Raw genomic sequence first — 15077 nt, forward strand, 5'->3', positions numbered from 1 at the left:
CAAATTGAAGCACATTGGGAAAATTTGCAATATCTCCCTTCTATGGCACGCAGAAGATTAATTTTCTGGGGTAGCTCGAGAAAATAATAAGGACTGGGCTACTTTCACCTCCCGGAAAAATTGAAAAATCCCGGATAAATAAAAGCTTAATTTTTTCCACATTTTTTAAATTCTACTATTATTGCGTAAGATGTATTATTTCTTACTGTATTAAATATTTAGGTAGTTTATTTGGTACAATAATTTTTACGAACGTAATTGTTTGTAAACACAACAGTTTACTAAGAAAGAATAATGATAAGTCTGCTAATCACATTACCTGTTATTACTGTGTTGTTTTTCACACAATGTTGCCAAAATGAATTTTGTTATTTTCAGTTTAAATTATCTAGCCGAATTCCGAGTCAACTATACCTATTATACAGGGTGTCTTACTATATCTTATTAACAGTGAAATTTGTACACCCCATAAAATTTTTATGGGGTTTTGTTCCCTTAAACCCCCCAAACTTTTGTGTACCTTCCAATTAAATTATTGCTGTAGTACCATTAGTTTAACAAAATATTTTTAAAACTTTTTTGCCTCTTAGTATTTTTTCGATAAGCCAGTTTTTATCGAGATGCAGCTTCTTTTTTAATATGTTTACATACAAATTTTATGGGGGCTTCGTTCTCATAAACCCCCAAATGCTTGTGTACGTTCCAATTAAACTATTATTGTGGTACCATTAATTAAACACGGTGTTTTTAAAACTTTTCTGTCTCTTAGTATTTTTTCGATAAGGCACCTTTTATCGAGATGTGGCTTCTTGTTTAATATGGTTCAAAATATACCTAAAGATGTAAATTATAAATAAATTTTCATATTATTACCAGGTCTCTATATTCGTACTTAACCATATACAAAAATATGTAATGGATTTGTCAAATATTCAAAATATCTCGATAAAAACTGGCTTTTCGAGAAAGTACTAAGAGGCAAAAAAGTTTTAAAAACATTGTGTTTAACAATAATAATTTAATTGTAACGTACAGAAAAGTTTGGGGGCGTTAAAGGGAACAAACCCTTCATAAAAGTTTTATGGAGTGCACAAATTTCACTATAATTTTTTTTAAGATGTTTCCGCCATAAGAATGCCACATGTCCATTTTCAATAAAAAATCACTAATAGTTTTCGATATATGGAAAAAAATTGATTTTCATTTTGTAACTTCAAAGGGCTGTAACTTTTCTTAAGTGCACATTTGTACTAAGGTAAGTTAGGTTAAATCAACCTATTATTGACCCCAGAATCTGTGGTATAATTTATGACCAATCTTTTCGGGACACCCTGTATATCTCTATTTCTAATGTAGTTGGTATGTATTTAAAACATGAAGGATACCAAAAATGTAATATGGAAGAGGTATGCAGATAAATAAATCAATTATATTGTTTATATTACTAATATAATAAATAATATTATTTATAATACTTTATTATCACCTATGTGTCTAATGACATTAAAAGCAGTGAAAATTTTCTACCTGGATTTACTATTTTCTTAATACCTAGAAACACACATTGTATTTATGTTTGTGTTACAAACGTCATGAACGAGTAGGCTGATTTGAGAATCTGCAAAAAAAAGATAATATATTATTCCACAATGTATTTGACATTGGAAATAGTAGCTGAAGTTCACCGCACATATTTTACCAAAAATATAATGTCACTCATATGAAATAAAATTTAGACGAATAGATTGGTCTCTAAATTACAATCATTTCATAATATTGCGCCATCTCTGAACTTTAATTAATAACGGCGTAAATTGTACTTAAAGTTTATCGAAATCACATTTTTAAAGTACACAAAACTGTCATTCATAAACACTATTACTTTAGTGTCTATTGAAAAGAGCTTTGACAAATGTGTCATTCATAAATACTATTTAGATTAGAGGAACTATATATTTTTGTACGCCTGGCCAAATTATACCTACTTTATTATCTATAAACCTCTGCCTTAAAGATTTATGAAGTGGGGATTCCGAAAATATTTTTTCTCTCTTTGAATCATTTAAATTCCCATTTGATGTTAGACTTCTTCTTCTCTTCTTCTTCTCTTCTTCTTCTTTTTGTATAGACATGACTCTGTCTGTTTTTTCAATGTGCCTCTAGTAAGTTGTCGTTCCATCGTTTTCGTGGTCTTCCCACTGATCGTCTTCCTATTGGGAAACCATCTTTCGCTGTCCTGACTACCCTATTTGTTGTCATTCGGCTTATGTGTTCATTCCATTCTATTCTTCTGTTTCTTACCCAGTTATTATGTTAGCCACCTTGCATCTCCGTCGTATATAATATGTACTTCTAGCTCTGTCTCATAGACTCTTACCATCGATTTTTCGAAGGGTTTTCATCTCCGCTGTTTCGAGCAATCTTTTTGTCCTCTTTGTGTCGGGTCGTGTTTCTGCCGCGTATGTCATTATTGGTCTGATGACTGTTTTGTAAATTTTGCCTTTCATTTTTTCCGATATTTTTATTTATCCATATTGTGTCACTCAGGCAACCTGCAGCTCTGGATGCTCTATTCATTTGATCTTCCAATTCAGTTTTGAGCCTGTAGCTATATAGTGTGATGCCTAGGTATTTAAACTCCATCACTTGTTCAATTATCTGACCTTCCAGCTCCGATTTACATCTTATTGGATCTGATGTTATAATCATGCGCGGTTATGGTTTGGGTTTGGATGGGTAAACGCTTGGGAACACCTCAAGTTGTTGCCTTGCCCGACTTTTTTTTTAAATTTTTGGTAGATATTATTTTAAGAAATTTTTTTGAAAAGTAGTAAGTATTAAAATTAGTTTAATATTTTTATAAAATACAAATAACGACGACCTAATCTGTAAACTGCGTAACTCCATTACCCAAATTTTACAGCAGACTCAAAAAATTATCTCTCTAAATATGACTAATCCGATTACTACGTATCTCCCATTTTAAAAGATAGGATAGTAAAACGGAAATATGTATTTTATAGATACACATATCACTAACATTTGTAAAAGTAATTTTCTTGATTATTTCATTCATAGGAGATTCTGATCAATAGAAAGCTGGAGAAATAAAAATTAAACTGATAATTTTTGATAATATCCCGTCGTCAAGTATATTACGTCAGATGCCCTTTGTTGCTACGAAAAAATACATTCAGTGACATTAATCACAATTAATGTTTTAAAGGTTATAAAAGTGATGACTTTCAACCGTCAAATATTTATAACAACTGTGTGTTTAAATTTACTAATTTGTACTTACATAAATAAATTACAATAAAATTTTGGTTTTGAACAGTTTTATTCACGAAATAAAAGACAAACAATTTTTAACTTCTAAAAATGATACGAGCCGTCTCACAGTGCCTAGGAGAGGTTAAGCCGTCGGTCCTCCTGGGCTAGTGTACATCGACACTAGTTACTTGAGACAGGGTTAAAGATGTAAATGGCGCTGGAACAATCCGAAAGGATCTCCCCGGCAAGAATGCCATAATATATTATTATTATTATTGTACTTACATAAATAAATTACAATAAAATTTTGGTTTTGAACAGTTTTATCCATGAAATAATCGCAACAAATTGCACTCGATCTCTAAAATTATTATCGAATTTTTGCCCTCGTGACACTTTGACATAATTTCACTCCCCTTCGGGTCGTGAAATTAAAACTGTCAAAGTGTCACTCGGGAAAAATTCGATAATTTTAGAGCTCTTGTGCAATTACTACTGAAAATATTTCAAAATAACGGTAAATAACGACAGTGATAGGTCAGTCGCGGAATAGTACGTTTCATCGCCGCCGGTTCATCGCCGCCTGTTCATCGCCGCCGGTATATTGCCGCCAGTTCATCGCCAGTCCATTTCATTGCCGTCCGTTTCATAGCCGTCCGTTTCATCGCCATCCGTTTCATCGCCGTCCGTTTCATCGCCGTCCGTTTCATCGCCAGTTAGTCAGTTGATTTTGTATTATGGGAGATGACGCGGCACGACGTTAAATTCAGTTCAAAACTTATGACAATTAAAAAGATAAAAAATATTATTATATTAATTTACTGTTCTATTGCTACTTCCCCTAAATTTGATATTAAAGAATAATATTAAATTTGTAGTGTTAAATGACCTTTGTAGAAATATATATGTTCAAATTTATGTAGTATCAGGTTACGTTAGGTTAGGTCATTTCCTAGAATTCCTAATCAATATTAAAAATAAATAATAAATGTAACTGCAGAAAATTGGTCGGAAATTCGGAAATAAATCAGTTAGCGACTAATTAACTGGCGATGAATCGGCCGGCAATGAATCGGATGGCGATGAATCGGCCGGCGATGAACTGGCGGCGATGAACTGCCGGCGATGAACTGGCAGCTATGAACTGGAGGCGATGAAACGTCCTAGACCCGTCAGTGGTGTGGTATGACAAACTAGGGAGTTACGTATTTTTCGTACTAAATTTTGCGGCAAGGGAGATACGCTGTATACGACGACGCCGACGTTGCTATTTACTCAGCTGGTAAAAATATGCACGTGCGTATTTGTTTAAAGGATAAGTAGGGACTTTTTGAAACCGATGGCAGTAATAACTCATTTTCAGATAATTATGGAGTTACGCAGTTTACAGATTAGGACGACGATAAACTGTTTCATATATAATTATTTCGTTGAAATCATAAAATAGAAGTATAACTTCTTACATGCGTACAAAGTACTACACTTACATTATTATTTTTTTTTAATTTAAAATGATTTGAAAACTTACTCCAATAAATATGTCCCAAGACATCACTGTTAATGTTCCTATCTGCAGCCCTGTTATTTGATTACATTTAAGCATGAAAATATTCATTAGTGACTTTGTTCTTGGTGATTTTTCGTACCATCGTACTGTGTATAGTGCAGTTGCTAAGTCAAGGCTCTAAAAATAATGATAATAAAGGCTCAGTTACACGACGCTATAAGTACCTATACAGGGAGTTTTATTAGGTCGATGGAAATTTTTTAAGGGATAATAGGGGACGCCATTTGCAACATTTTTTACCAATAATGTATCGCTCAAACTGTTAAGGTTTCCGAAATAAAGTTAAATTTGTCAATATTCGAACATAAGGCTGCTCGTCCATTTTATTTTTAAAAATAATTATCTAAGCGAGATACTTCCCTGACATACAAAATGCCTTACGTATTACTTGCTCAGATTGCAAAAACCCTTCGTTGTTAATGCAACTCCAAACTCCAAACACAATTCGGATGTCAAAACAGTAAAACGCACCTTTCATACGCATACAATAACCATGTTTATAAACCAAAATAAACCACTTCATAGCAGGTAGATTGTTTGTTAGCATAGCAGGTAAATTGGTTTTTGTTTGTTATGCGTTCGGAGAATGACGATAGCTGATGGAAATTGTATGCGAAGAGTCAGTGTTGTAGGTTTACATTTTTATTCCATTCGTAAAACAGGGAGGTAGTACGCCTAGATAATTTTTAAACGTGAAATAGACGGTTGTCGAATATTGACAAATTTAACTTTATTTCGGAAACCTTAACAGTTTGAGCGATACATTATTAGCAAAAAATGTTGCAAATGGTGTCCCCTATTATCCCTTAAAAAATTTCCATCGACCTACCAAATACCCTGTATATATAAGTATACAGTAAGCGCCGCACTACTTGACACATGGGTAGGTACCTACCTAATTGCTACGCTTACGGACTAATCAGGTCCCTTCAAAGATTTGACTTTCATGTCTGTCATGTTACGGTCAAGAAACTATTCAAAATAATTGTTTTCTATACAAAAAATACAGTTATTAATAGTATTGTTATTCTGCTTTAAATAACTTTATTCAAACACCAATAATATAGGGCAGTCAATGAGGGTATTTGGCTCCGAATTCCATCCTACTACATCGATTTACTTGATATTTTCACAGTAAGTAGGGAATAGCTCAAGAAACAAAGTCTACCCTATGCCGATGTGCGCTTTTATCTTGGGGGTGGTTCCCACCTCTTCTCGGGGTGAAAAATGTTTTGGTTAAAATAGCTACGGAAGAGGCTAGAGAACCCAATTTTAAGGAAAAAATGTTTTATAATTATCTTTTGACAACTTGATACTTTTTGAGTTATTCGAACACCTTAAAAACTATGCATCTAACAAAAAAACTATAAAAAATATTTCTGTAGGTTATAAAAAACAAAGAGATTCGTTTCTTCATAAATCTTATAGTTAAAATACAAAAAGGGATATGGTAGGTAAGAAGAGTTTGTTTTTTTGCTGGATGCTCAAATCGGTGTATATAACTTGAAATAACAGAGAAACTGTCGATTTTAGGTGTATAATGTTACTAATAACTTTTGTAGTGGTTGAAAAGACCTAGACCTGCTTAGAAAGAGCGATACTAAATGTCGATTACATTCAAACTAAGCGAGATATTCTGCAAAAAAGTTGATGACTATTTTATTTTAAGAAAAAATGAGAAGTATATGTAACCCCTCATCCATCAGAATTTAAATACATCGTTTTAATTTTACAATACTTTTTACTATAGTGTTATTTCTATGTTCAAAAAGTTGGACTGAATTAAAATGAATGGTTTTTGAAAAAAATAAGATCAAATTAGAGAGCGCATTTTTAAATTTTCTTAAAAACCTTCCTTTTTACCACACAAAAAGATACCACACAAAAATGTAGGGCTTTTTCAGATAATTTTTTTTTATTTTTCATTACTGTATCTCTTATCATTTTCAAGTTACATGGAGAAAAAGGAAGATTTTTAAGAAAATTTAAAAATGCGCTCTATAATTTGATCTTTTTTTTTAATTAACAATTTTTTCTTAAAATACATTAGTTAACAATTTTTTTTGCAGCATATCTCGCTTAGTTTTAATGTAATGGACCTTTAATATAGCTCATTTTAAAGGCCATTGCAAGCACTGCAAAAGATACTAGTAGCATTATACACCTAAAATCGACCGTTTCTCTGTTATTTCAAGTTGAATACACCAATTTAAGAATGTACCAAAAAACAAACTATTTTCACCTACCATATCTCTTGTTGTATTATAATTAGAAGATTTGTGAAGGCAAGTGTCTCTTTGTTTTTTTATAGCATACAATAGTTATTTATGAAACAGTTCGTGAAGTATGCTTTTTGCGAACGCACGCGATTTTTAGAGCACGAGCGACAACGGAGCGAGTGCTATAAATAGCGTAAGTTCGCAAAAAGTACTTCACGCACAGTTTCACACAATATTTTATCTACGATAAACAAATAAAAAAACTGTAACTCTTCGTCACTGGAATTCATTTCTATTCTACAATTTTTAGAACTTTGACATTTAAAAATTCTAACTACTTTCAAACCACAAAACTGTCAAAACTTTTGTTGTAATTCATCGCTCATATTGTCATCACCATGACAACGCGAAAGTTAAGGATTATCACCATGACAACGCGAAAGTTAAAAACAGTGCGAAAAAGTGAGTCCCATTTAAAATACATTGTTACTTCACGCACACTTTAAATCCTTCACTCACTGCTATCTATAATGACAGTTTTCATAAACTAAAAACTTATACATAATATGACATAGAGTAGATAAAAATGTTTAATATAGTTTTTTTAGTTAGATGCATAATTTTTAAGGTATTCGCAAAAAACTGTTCGAAAAGGTATTATGTTTCAATGAAAATGGCCAATTTTCAACCACGAATAACTCAAAAAGTATTGAGTTTTCAAAAAAAAATTATAGAAGAGTTTTAGCTTAGGATTAGGTTCTCTAGTGAATTCCGTGGTAATTTTAATCAAAAAATTTGCCACCCCTCAGAAGGGCTGGGAACCACCCCCAAGATAAAAGCACACATCGGCATAGGGTAGACTTTGAATTAGGAGATAAGTAGAGGCTATTCATTAAAATTTCATTAAAATCCATGCAGTAGGATAGAATTCGGAGGTAATATCCTCTTCTTGCTCCGATTGACTGGCGTAATATAAGAATACTTCAAAACTTTTACAACTTTAATACAATGACAACTATAAACGTCAAATAGAGCTGTTTTATTAGCTGTCAACTTTATATGTTAATATTCGGTTTCTATACATTTTCTGACGTTCTACACGCTACTAGACATAAAATTAAACAGTCCAGCAAGTGAACGGTCCAGGACCTAGATTTTTGACCCTTCTCTTCGTTATCGAACGTATTCGCTTCGTATCTGTTTAGTGTACAGATAGCGAATGATCGATAAAGAAGGGTCAAAATCGAGGTCCAGGACTGTATTCGCTCAATGTTCCCGTGTGTCTAGTAGCGTGGCGGTTATTGTAAATCGTTACTTGTAAATGTTATTATAAATGTTAATTGTAAATGTTATAGTAAATCATACGAGTACACTAAAACTGAACGTATTCAGAGTAAGTTCGGGATTAGCTTATCCAGGACGTGTCCAGGATTTTATTTTCCAAGAACAATTTTCGGATTCGGAATGTAATGACGGGTTGCATACAGCTAGGTTAGACAAGGAAGCCTTCTCTTATCAGTACGAGTTACTAGCGTCGTGTAACTGAGCCTTAAAACTTAGTGGAAAAAAATCTTCATCTTTTACAAACGCCTCACTATAGGCGAACGGCGCACCCTCAAAAAGATGCATAAAAAACCAATATGCTGATTATGTTCAAAATAAGAGAGCTTAAAGGAACTACAACGTTAACGGGATTTTATTGTCTCATATGGTCAATGGCCCTCTATATTTGAAAAAACCGCGGAGTGCTACCATTTAAATAGGTGCGTTTTTGAGAAAGGGGTGAGTTAGTCCCTAGGCTCAGGGTGAACTAGGGTGAGTTCTATGCAATTTCGGTACAAACACGACTACAGGAAAATTGTTCCAGTTACTATCGAAATATCACATTTTAGAGTCAAAAGTATTTTTTTTACAAAAATATATTTAAAAGAAAAGCAAGACAAAAACACCAAAGAAAGCAATTTTGTTTTTTGGCCCATAACTTTTTTCTTCAGGGATACCGTTATAGGTAATGTCGCCGCTCACAGCATTTTTAGGGCCGTTTTCCCCATTTTTTCGCAAAGATTGTTCTGTAACTTTTTTCTACGCATTTCTAGGTATATGTAATGGTACATTTAGTAGAAATAAAAGTTAATTACCTTTAAAATAGTCTATTGTATAAGGTTGTGCGACTATTTATTTTATTTTAAAATGGTGTATTGCAAACAATTCTAGGACTATTTTTAAACAAGATATCCGTAGGATATCCAAGGGTATCCGTAATTTAAGAAAAATTTAAAAAATTTTAATTTTTTTTTCAATTAGAAGAATATAGTTGCATATTATAACATAATTTTTAATTCCAAATAACTTTTCTTAATAACACTTTTCGATGTTGTGAAATATAAAGGTACTTCACTCTTGAGCGAAATTCATATTTTTTAACATATCTCGTATACTATTAATAAAATTTTATATCTGATGATTGCATCTCAGGTTTTAGATTATGCAGATAAGAGCATTTTACAAACAATAATTTTTTTTTGTATATGTCACATTTTGAGAACGGATATCTTGTTTAAAAATAGCCCTAGAGTTTTTTACAATACACCATTTTAAAGTAAAGAAAATAGGCTTTCTTGTTTATTGCACAATGTATCTAAATATACAATAAAAAAACTTATAATGAGAAATTCAAAAATAATCGAAAAATATATCAAAAATAGTTAAAAGTATACAATTTTCAAAAACCATATATTGCTTAAAAATAGTCAAACAGCCTTCTGCAATAGACCATTATAAAGGTAATTGGCTTTTTTTCCTACTAAATGTACCATTGCATGTACCTAAAGCTGCGTAGAAAAAAGTTACAGAACAATGTTTGCGAAAGAACAAGGAAAATGGGTCAAAATTGCTGTGAGTAGCGAAGTTTGAAAAATCATATTTTGAAAACTGTAAATTATAGAGACTTCTTCCAAACACCATTTCAAAGAGAAAGGATGGAAGTTTTTTAATATAAAGCAATGCCTATACCTATATCCTCATGGGAAAAAGTTATGGGGCAAAAAACAAAACTGCTATCTTTCGTGTGGTTTTCTTGCTTTTATTTTGAATATATTTTTGCAAAAAAAAATATTTTTCACTTTGAAATGTGATATTTTAATAGTAAATTTAACCTGTAACAATTTTCTTGTAGACGTGTTTGTACCAAAAGTGTATAGAACTCACGCTAATTCGCCCTGTGCCTAGGGACTAATTCACCCTTTTCTCAAACCTCTTTAAATGGTAGCACTCCGCGGTTTTTTCATTTTTAGAGGTCCATTGACTATATTAAACAATAAAACCCCGTTAACGTTGTAGTTCCTTTTTAAAATACATAATCAATAGCCTACAAGTAACTAACGCCTCGATAAAAGACTACTGATCCAAACCAAGTGTATTAGATTCTTTCTTCTTCTTAAAGTGCCCTCTTCTCAAAGGAGGTTGGCTACTACAATTGCAAACTCTTGTCCTGTTGATTGTCAGATGTTTCTGAAACACGATAGTCTTTTCCTTCCTAGTCCTCGCTTTGCCTCGATCTTTCCCTTCACTATGAATTGAGCATATTGTTACTGATTATTTCTCAGTATGTGGCCTATGATGTTTTTCTAACTTTCACTGTGTTGAAAAGTTCTCTTTCCTTGCCTATTCTATGCAGAACTTCTTCGTTTGAGGTATGCGCTGTCCATGAAATTTTGAGCATTCTCCGGTAGATACACATTTCAAAAGCCTCCAATTTATTTACGGTTGATGTTTTAAAGGTCCATGTCTCAACGGCATAGAGAAGGGTCGACCAGATGTAATATTTTGATTAACGTGTTAGTCGAATTTCGAGTTTTATTTGAGAATCACAAAGCAGTTTTTTGATTTTTTCGAAAGATTTTCTGGCCTGTTCTATTTTTTATCTTATTTCTAGATCATAATTTAGGCTACTATCGACCCAACATCCCAGGTACTTAAATCTATTGATCTGTTCTAAAATGTGCCCATTTATTCTGCAAGGTTGAGATACATTTTGTTTTTTTTTTCGAATTTACATCACTTTGGTTTTTTAATGTTTATTTTCATACCAAATTGCTCACAGATCGAGTTGGTCTTGTCGATGAGTCGTTGTACACCCAAGTCGGAATCCGCAATCAACACCGTATCATCGGCGGATCTGATTCTGTTGCTATTTACGCCATTCACATTGACTCCATCCTTTGGATCCTCCAGGGCCTCTTTAAATAGAAACACGGAGTAAAGATTAAACAGCAGAGGCGACAGAACACATCCTTGTCTAACTCCCCTCCTAATTTCTACCTCTGCGGATGAGAAGAAGTCGATCCTAACTCTCGCGTTTTGGTTCCAGTACAAATATTTTAGTAATTTGATGTCTTTTTCATCTAAACTGACTTCTTGCAAACGTTCTAATAGTAGGTCGTGTTTTACTCTATCAAATGCTTTTTCGAAGTCTATAAAGCATATAAATATATCTTTCTGTTGGTCGTAGCATTTTTGGACGAGAATTAGTAAACTGAAGAGGGATTCTCTCGTTCCCATGCCGGCTCTGAATCCAAACTGATCGTCTCCGATGATTGTTTCGCACTTTCTATAGATACGATTATGTACGACTTTTAATAGGACTTTTACTGCATGACTAATAAGGATTATCAGACGCTTATTAGGTTTGGATTTGAATCATAAATCTGAATCATAAATGAGATTGAATAAAAGGACAAATAATTGTCTTTGTCTTTGGATTGAATATAAAGGTAAATATGGCAAAAATAAACTTTTTTTTATTTTTTATGCATCTTTTTGAAGGTGCGCCCTCGCTTCTTAAAACATAAATATGTTCTCTTTATAACAGTTACTACAATTTTTTGACGTTTTTACTTTCTATTGTTTGTTTTTAAACCAAGAGGAGTAAACTAAAAAGACAGATTCACATCCAAGAAAGTCACTAGAAAAATCACCAAATGCATCTTCTTTTTTGGTTGATCATATCGGCCTTCGACGGTAATCCATACATATTATATTATACTAATACGTCGCTAAAGAGTTCTAAAATAACTGTTTTTTTTTATATAAAAGTAGACTAAAAATCTAAAAATTAAATGAATAACGCAGAAAACATAAGAAATCGCCGATATAACTTAATTAGGGAATCCAACGATCTGTCAAACTATTCCAATATGTCTGGCGGCTGGCATGCAATACATTGAAGGCATATGATAGTATAGTGTTATTTTAATATTTTAAAGTAATTTTCGTATTTTATGTCCGTGTAAATATTGCTAAATACTTCTGTGACATAGTAAAACATATTGCTTACGTCAATAAACTTTAATAAGTAGTTAAAAAGTTTTAACTAAGTAATTTGGAAGATTGAAGAAAGCTAGGTTAAAAAATTTTATGTTTTATAAGTTTAATAAAAAATAATATTGAGCATCCCTAAAATAGACTTTAGGTAAAATCATCGGGGTAATATATATTTTATTATTTTAGGTACCTAGTAATACCACATTGTATCTTAAATTTGAAATTTTAATTTAAATAAAATATCCAATAAAATCGCTTGTGTGCAGTGTTGCCAGAGAAATTTTTGTAAATGCACCGGAATGACTGGAATAGTGACACAAAGTACTAAACCAACCCATTTTGTACAAAAACTTAAAAAAAACGTCGTTTAATATTATTTGAAGCAAATTTTTTATGTCACAAAATTTTAGGTTTTTACTTTAGTAGACTTTAGTATCAAAAGTTTGGTTGTTAATTGTATCAAATTGGTACAATTGTAACAACTCTGGCAACGCTTAATTGCCTGCCATACGTCCTGTCATTAAAAATCACGTGGTTTGGATTGCCTAATTAACTTATGAAATGCCAGTTGTGTCAAAATTTCATAAATGTCATTAGTGTCAAAATATTATAATGTCGGTTCGCTAAACTCTAGTGATTTTAGTAGGTATTTATTTTTGTTTTTTGCCAATTTTGCCAAAATTGGCAAAATTACTTACTAAAATCACTAGACAGTTGTGTCTGATTTTAGCGAATCGACTATAACAGTGGAGTAAACTTGTCTGTGGTTGGACCAATTACAAACAAGCATTACGGCGCGGTAAATTTAAATTACTCCTCTTGGTTTAAAAACAGACCATAATTATTCGTAATATTTATGTATTTCTAGGCCCTTGAAAACCGTTGTACCTCAAAAGACTTACCCTCGTCATTACTTCGTTAGCATACCAGTAGTAGATTCCTAATCTGCACAGAAGAATAAATCCAAATCCCACTCCACATGTCAGAGCAAGAATTTCTACTTCCATCTAAAATAAAATCTGTTAGTACACCATGTATTTGTTTTTTATTTACCTATAAAATTTTGTATAAAATAATCCCTTATAAAGGGTATATTTATTATGTACTGTTATATAATTTTTATGGGAAAAATTTAGAAAATTAATTTATGTCAAAGACCACGAGATCATAGATTTTCATCGCCCTGTATATGGCCAAATATTGTAAATAGTATACTTTAGTTATAAGCAGTGGTTCGCGGAAAGTGAAAATCGTTCAGTATTTCACGTATTTCAGTATATCGTTCGGTATTTCAGTATAATCGTTCAAAACGGACGTATACAAATGGTCGGATTAGAAAGTGCATGTCTTCACTTTGGAAGTGAACAATAGGAGGTTTATAAATGCTTCTTTGAAGGAAAGACGGTAAACACAATTGTTGAGTTTTAGAATATCGGATTTTTATAGCATGTAGAAACACAAAAGTAATTTTGGTATCTCCTGGAATTTGACGAAACGGAAAAGTTGTATACACAAATAATTTGTCCTTAAGAAATGAAAGTAGGGATGTAATGTGTAGAGAGGATGTTTGTGATTGGCAAGAGGGACGGATGAAGGGAGAATAGAGTGTTTCAGTCTGAGTTTGAGGAGAAAAAGAGTTTCACTGTGTACTGAAGATCTGGAGAGAGCAGTCCAGTTTTTGAAAAGTAAGAAGTCTGTGTAAAGTGGTGAAGTTGGCGGCCGTGTAAGCAGAATCGTGTTGAAATGAAATCGTTGATCGAGTTGAGAAGTTAAATCTCCTTGTGTCGGAAGAGATTCCTGTTTCTGTCTGGAACGAGTAGCCGGTTGGTATCAATTTGCATAAGATATCGAGCAGAGAGAAAACTGAGGAGAGATTTCGAGCGAGTGCTGTTGTTTGTTTTTGAAGCAGTTTGGACGAGAAGGATCGTCGCAGCATCCGAGGAGCACGTGTGGGAGAAACGAGGACTACACAATCCAAGAGAAGAAGTAAAAAAGAGAAAAAAGCTAGTCAGATTATTTATTTGTGAAAAGGAAAGTTGTTTTATATCACATACCATATTTGTGTAATTTGTATTGAACAGTTCTACAGCATCATTTAGTCATTCATAAATTCAAAGAAGAAATAAGTAATCTATTCAAAAGGTGAAAAGTAAATTTTGTTTTTCTTATATAATAGTAAAAACAGTCTAACGAATTATTTAAATGAAAATTTTGTTAAAAAAAGGAGATAGCAGTATTAAAGATTAATTTATTAGATAAGAAACAGTTGCAACAAAATTGAGTTTTAGCATACATTAGCCCAAATTGTACAACTTGCTACCGGATAATTTAAAACAATTTAAAAATTATAAAAAACATAGATATAAATATGAAATTAAACAATGGATTGGGAACAAATCAACAAAATTCTGCGAAGAACTTATCAATGGACAATAATTGTAATAAATAAACTTAAATAAGAAATTAAAAATTGTATCGAAAATAAAAATTGTATCTAAATAGATTTTTATTATTAACTGCGACATTTTTTGAATTATTGATGGCCACATTTATATCACAAATTATATTAAAATTATTTTATTTTTATTTTTTCTTGATTAATGTTACGAGTTTTTAGTATTTTTATAAATTTTCATATAACTGTATACATTTATACATTGGTTAAATATTTTTCGTGTTTGTTTATATTTGTAAAT

At 32.2% G+C, this 15077-nt stretch overlaps 1 protein-coding gene across 1 annotated transcript in view; it reads right to left on the minus strand.

Moving 5' to 3' along the window:
* Positions 1-1508: 1508 nt before the first annotated feature.
* Positions 1509-15077, minus strand: part of LOC126886310 (odorant receptor 46a-like) — a 41405-nt gene continuing 27836 nt past the window's right edge. Inside the window, exons 4-6 of the mRNA XM_050653184.1 lie at positions 13284-13388; positions 4802-4957; positions 1509-1618 (exon numbers count right to left, since the gene is read on the minus strand). Of these exons, the coding sequence (XP_050509141.1) occupies positions 1571-1618; positions 4802-4957; positions 13284-13388 (309 nt within the window). The 3' untranslated portion in view covers positions 1509-1570. The remainder of the gene's footprint in view (positions 1619-4801; positions 4958-13283; positions 13389-15077) is intronic.

The sequence above is a fragment of the Diabrotica virgifera genome, chromosome 6, assembly GCF_917563875.1.
Source record: "Diabrotica virgifera virgifera chromosome 6, PGI_DIABVI_V3a".
Taxonomy (NCBI): domain Eukaryota; kingdom Metazoa; phylum Arthropoda; class Insecta; order Coleoptera; family Chrysomelidae; genus Diabrotica; species Diabrotica virgifera.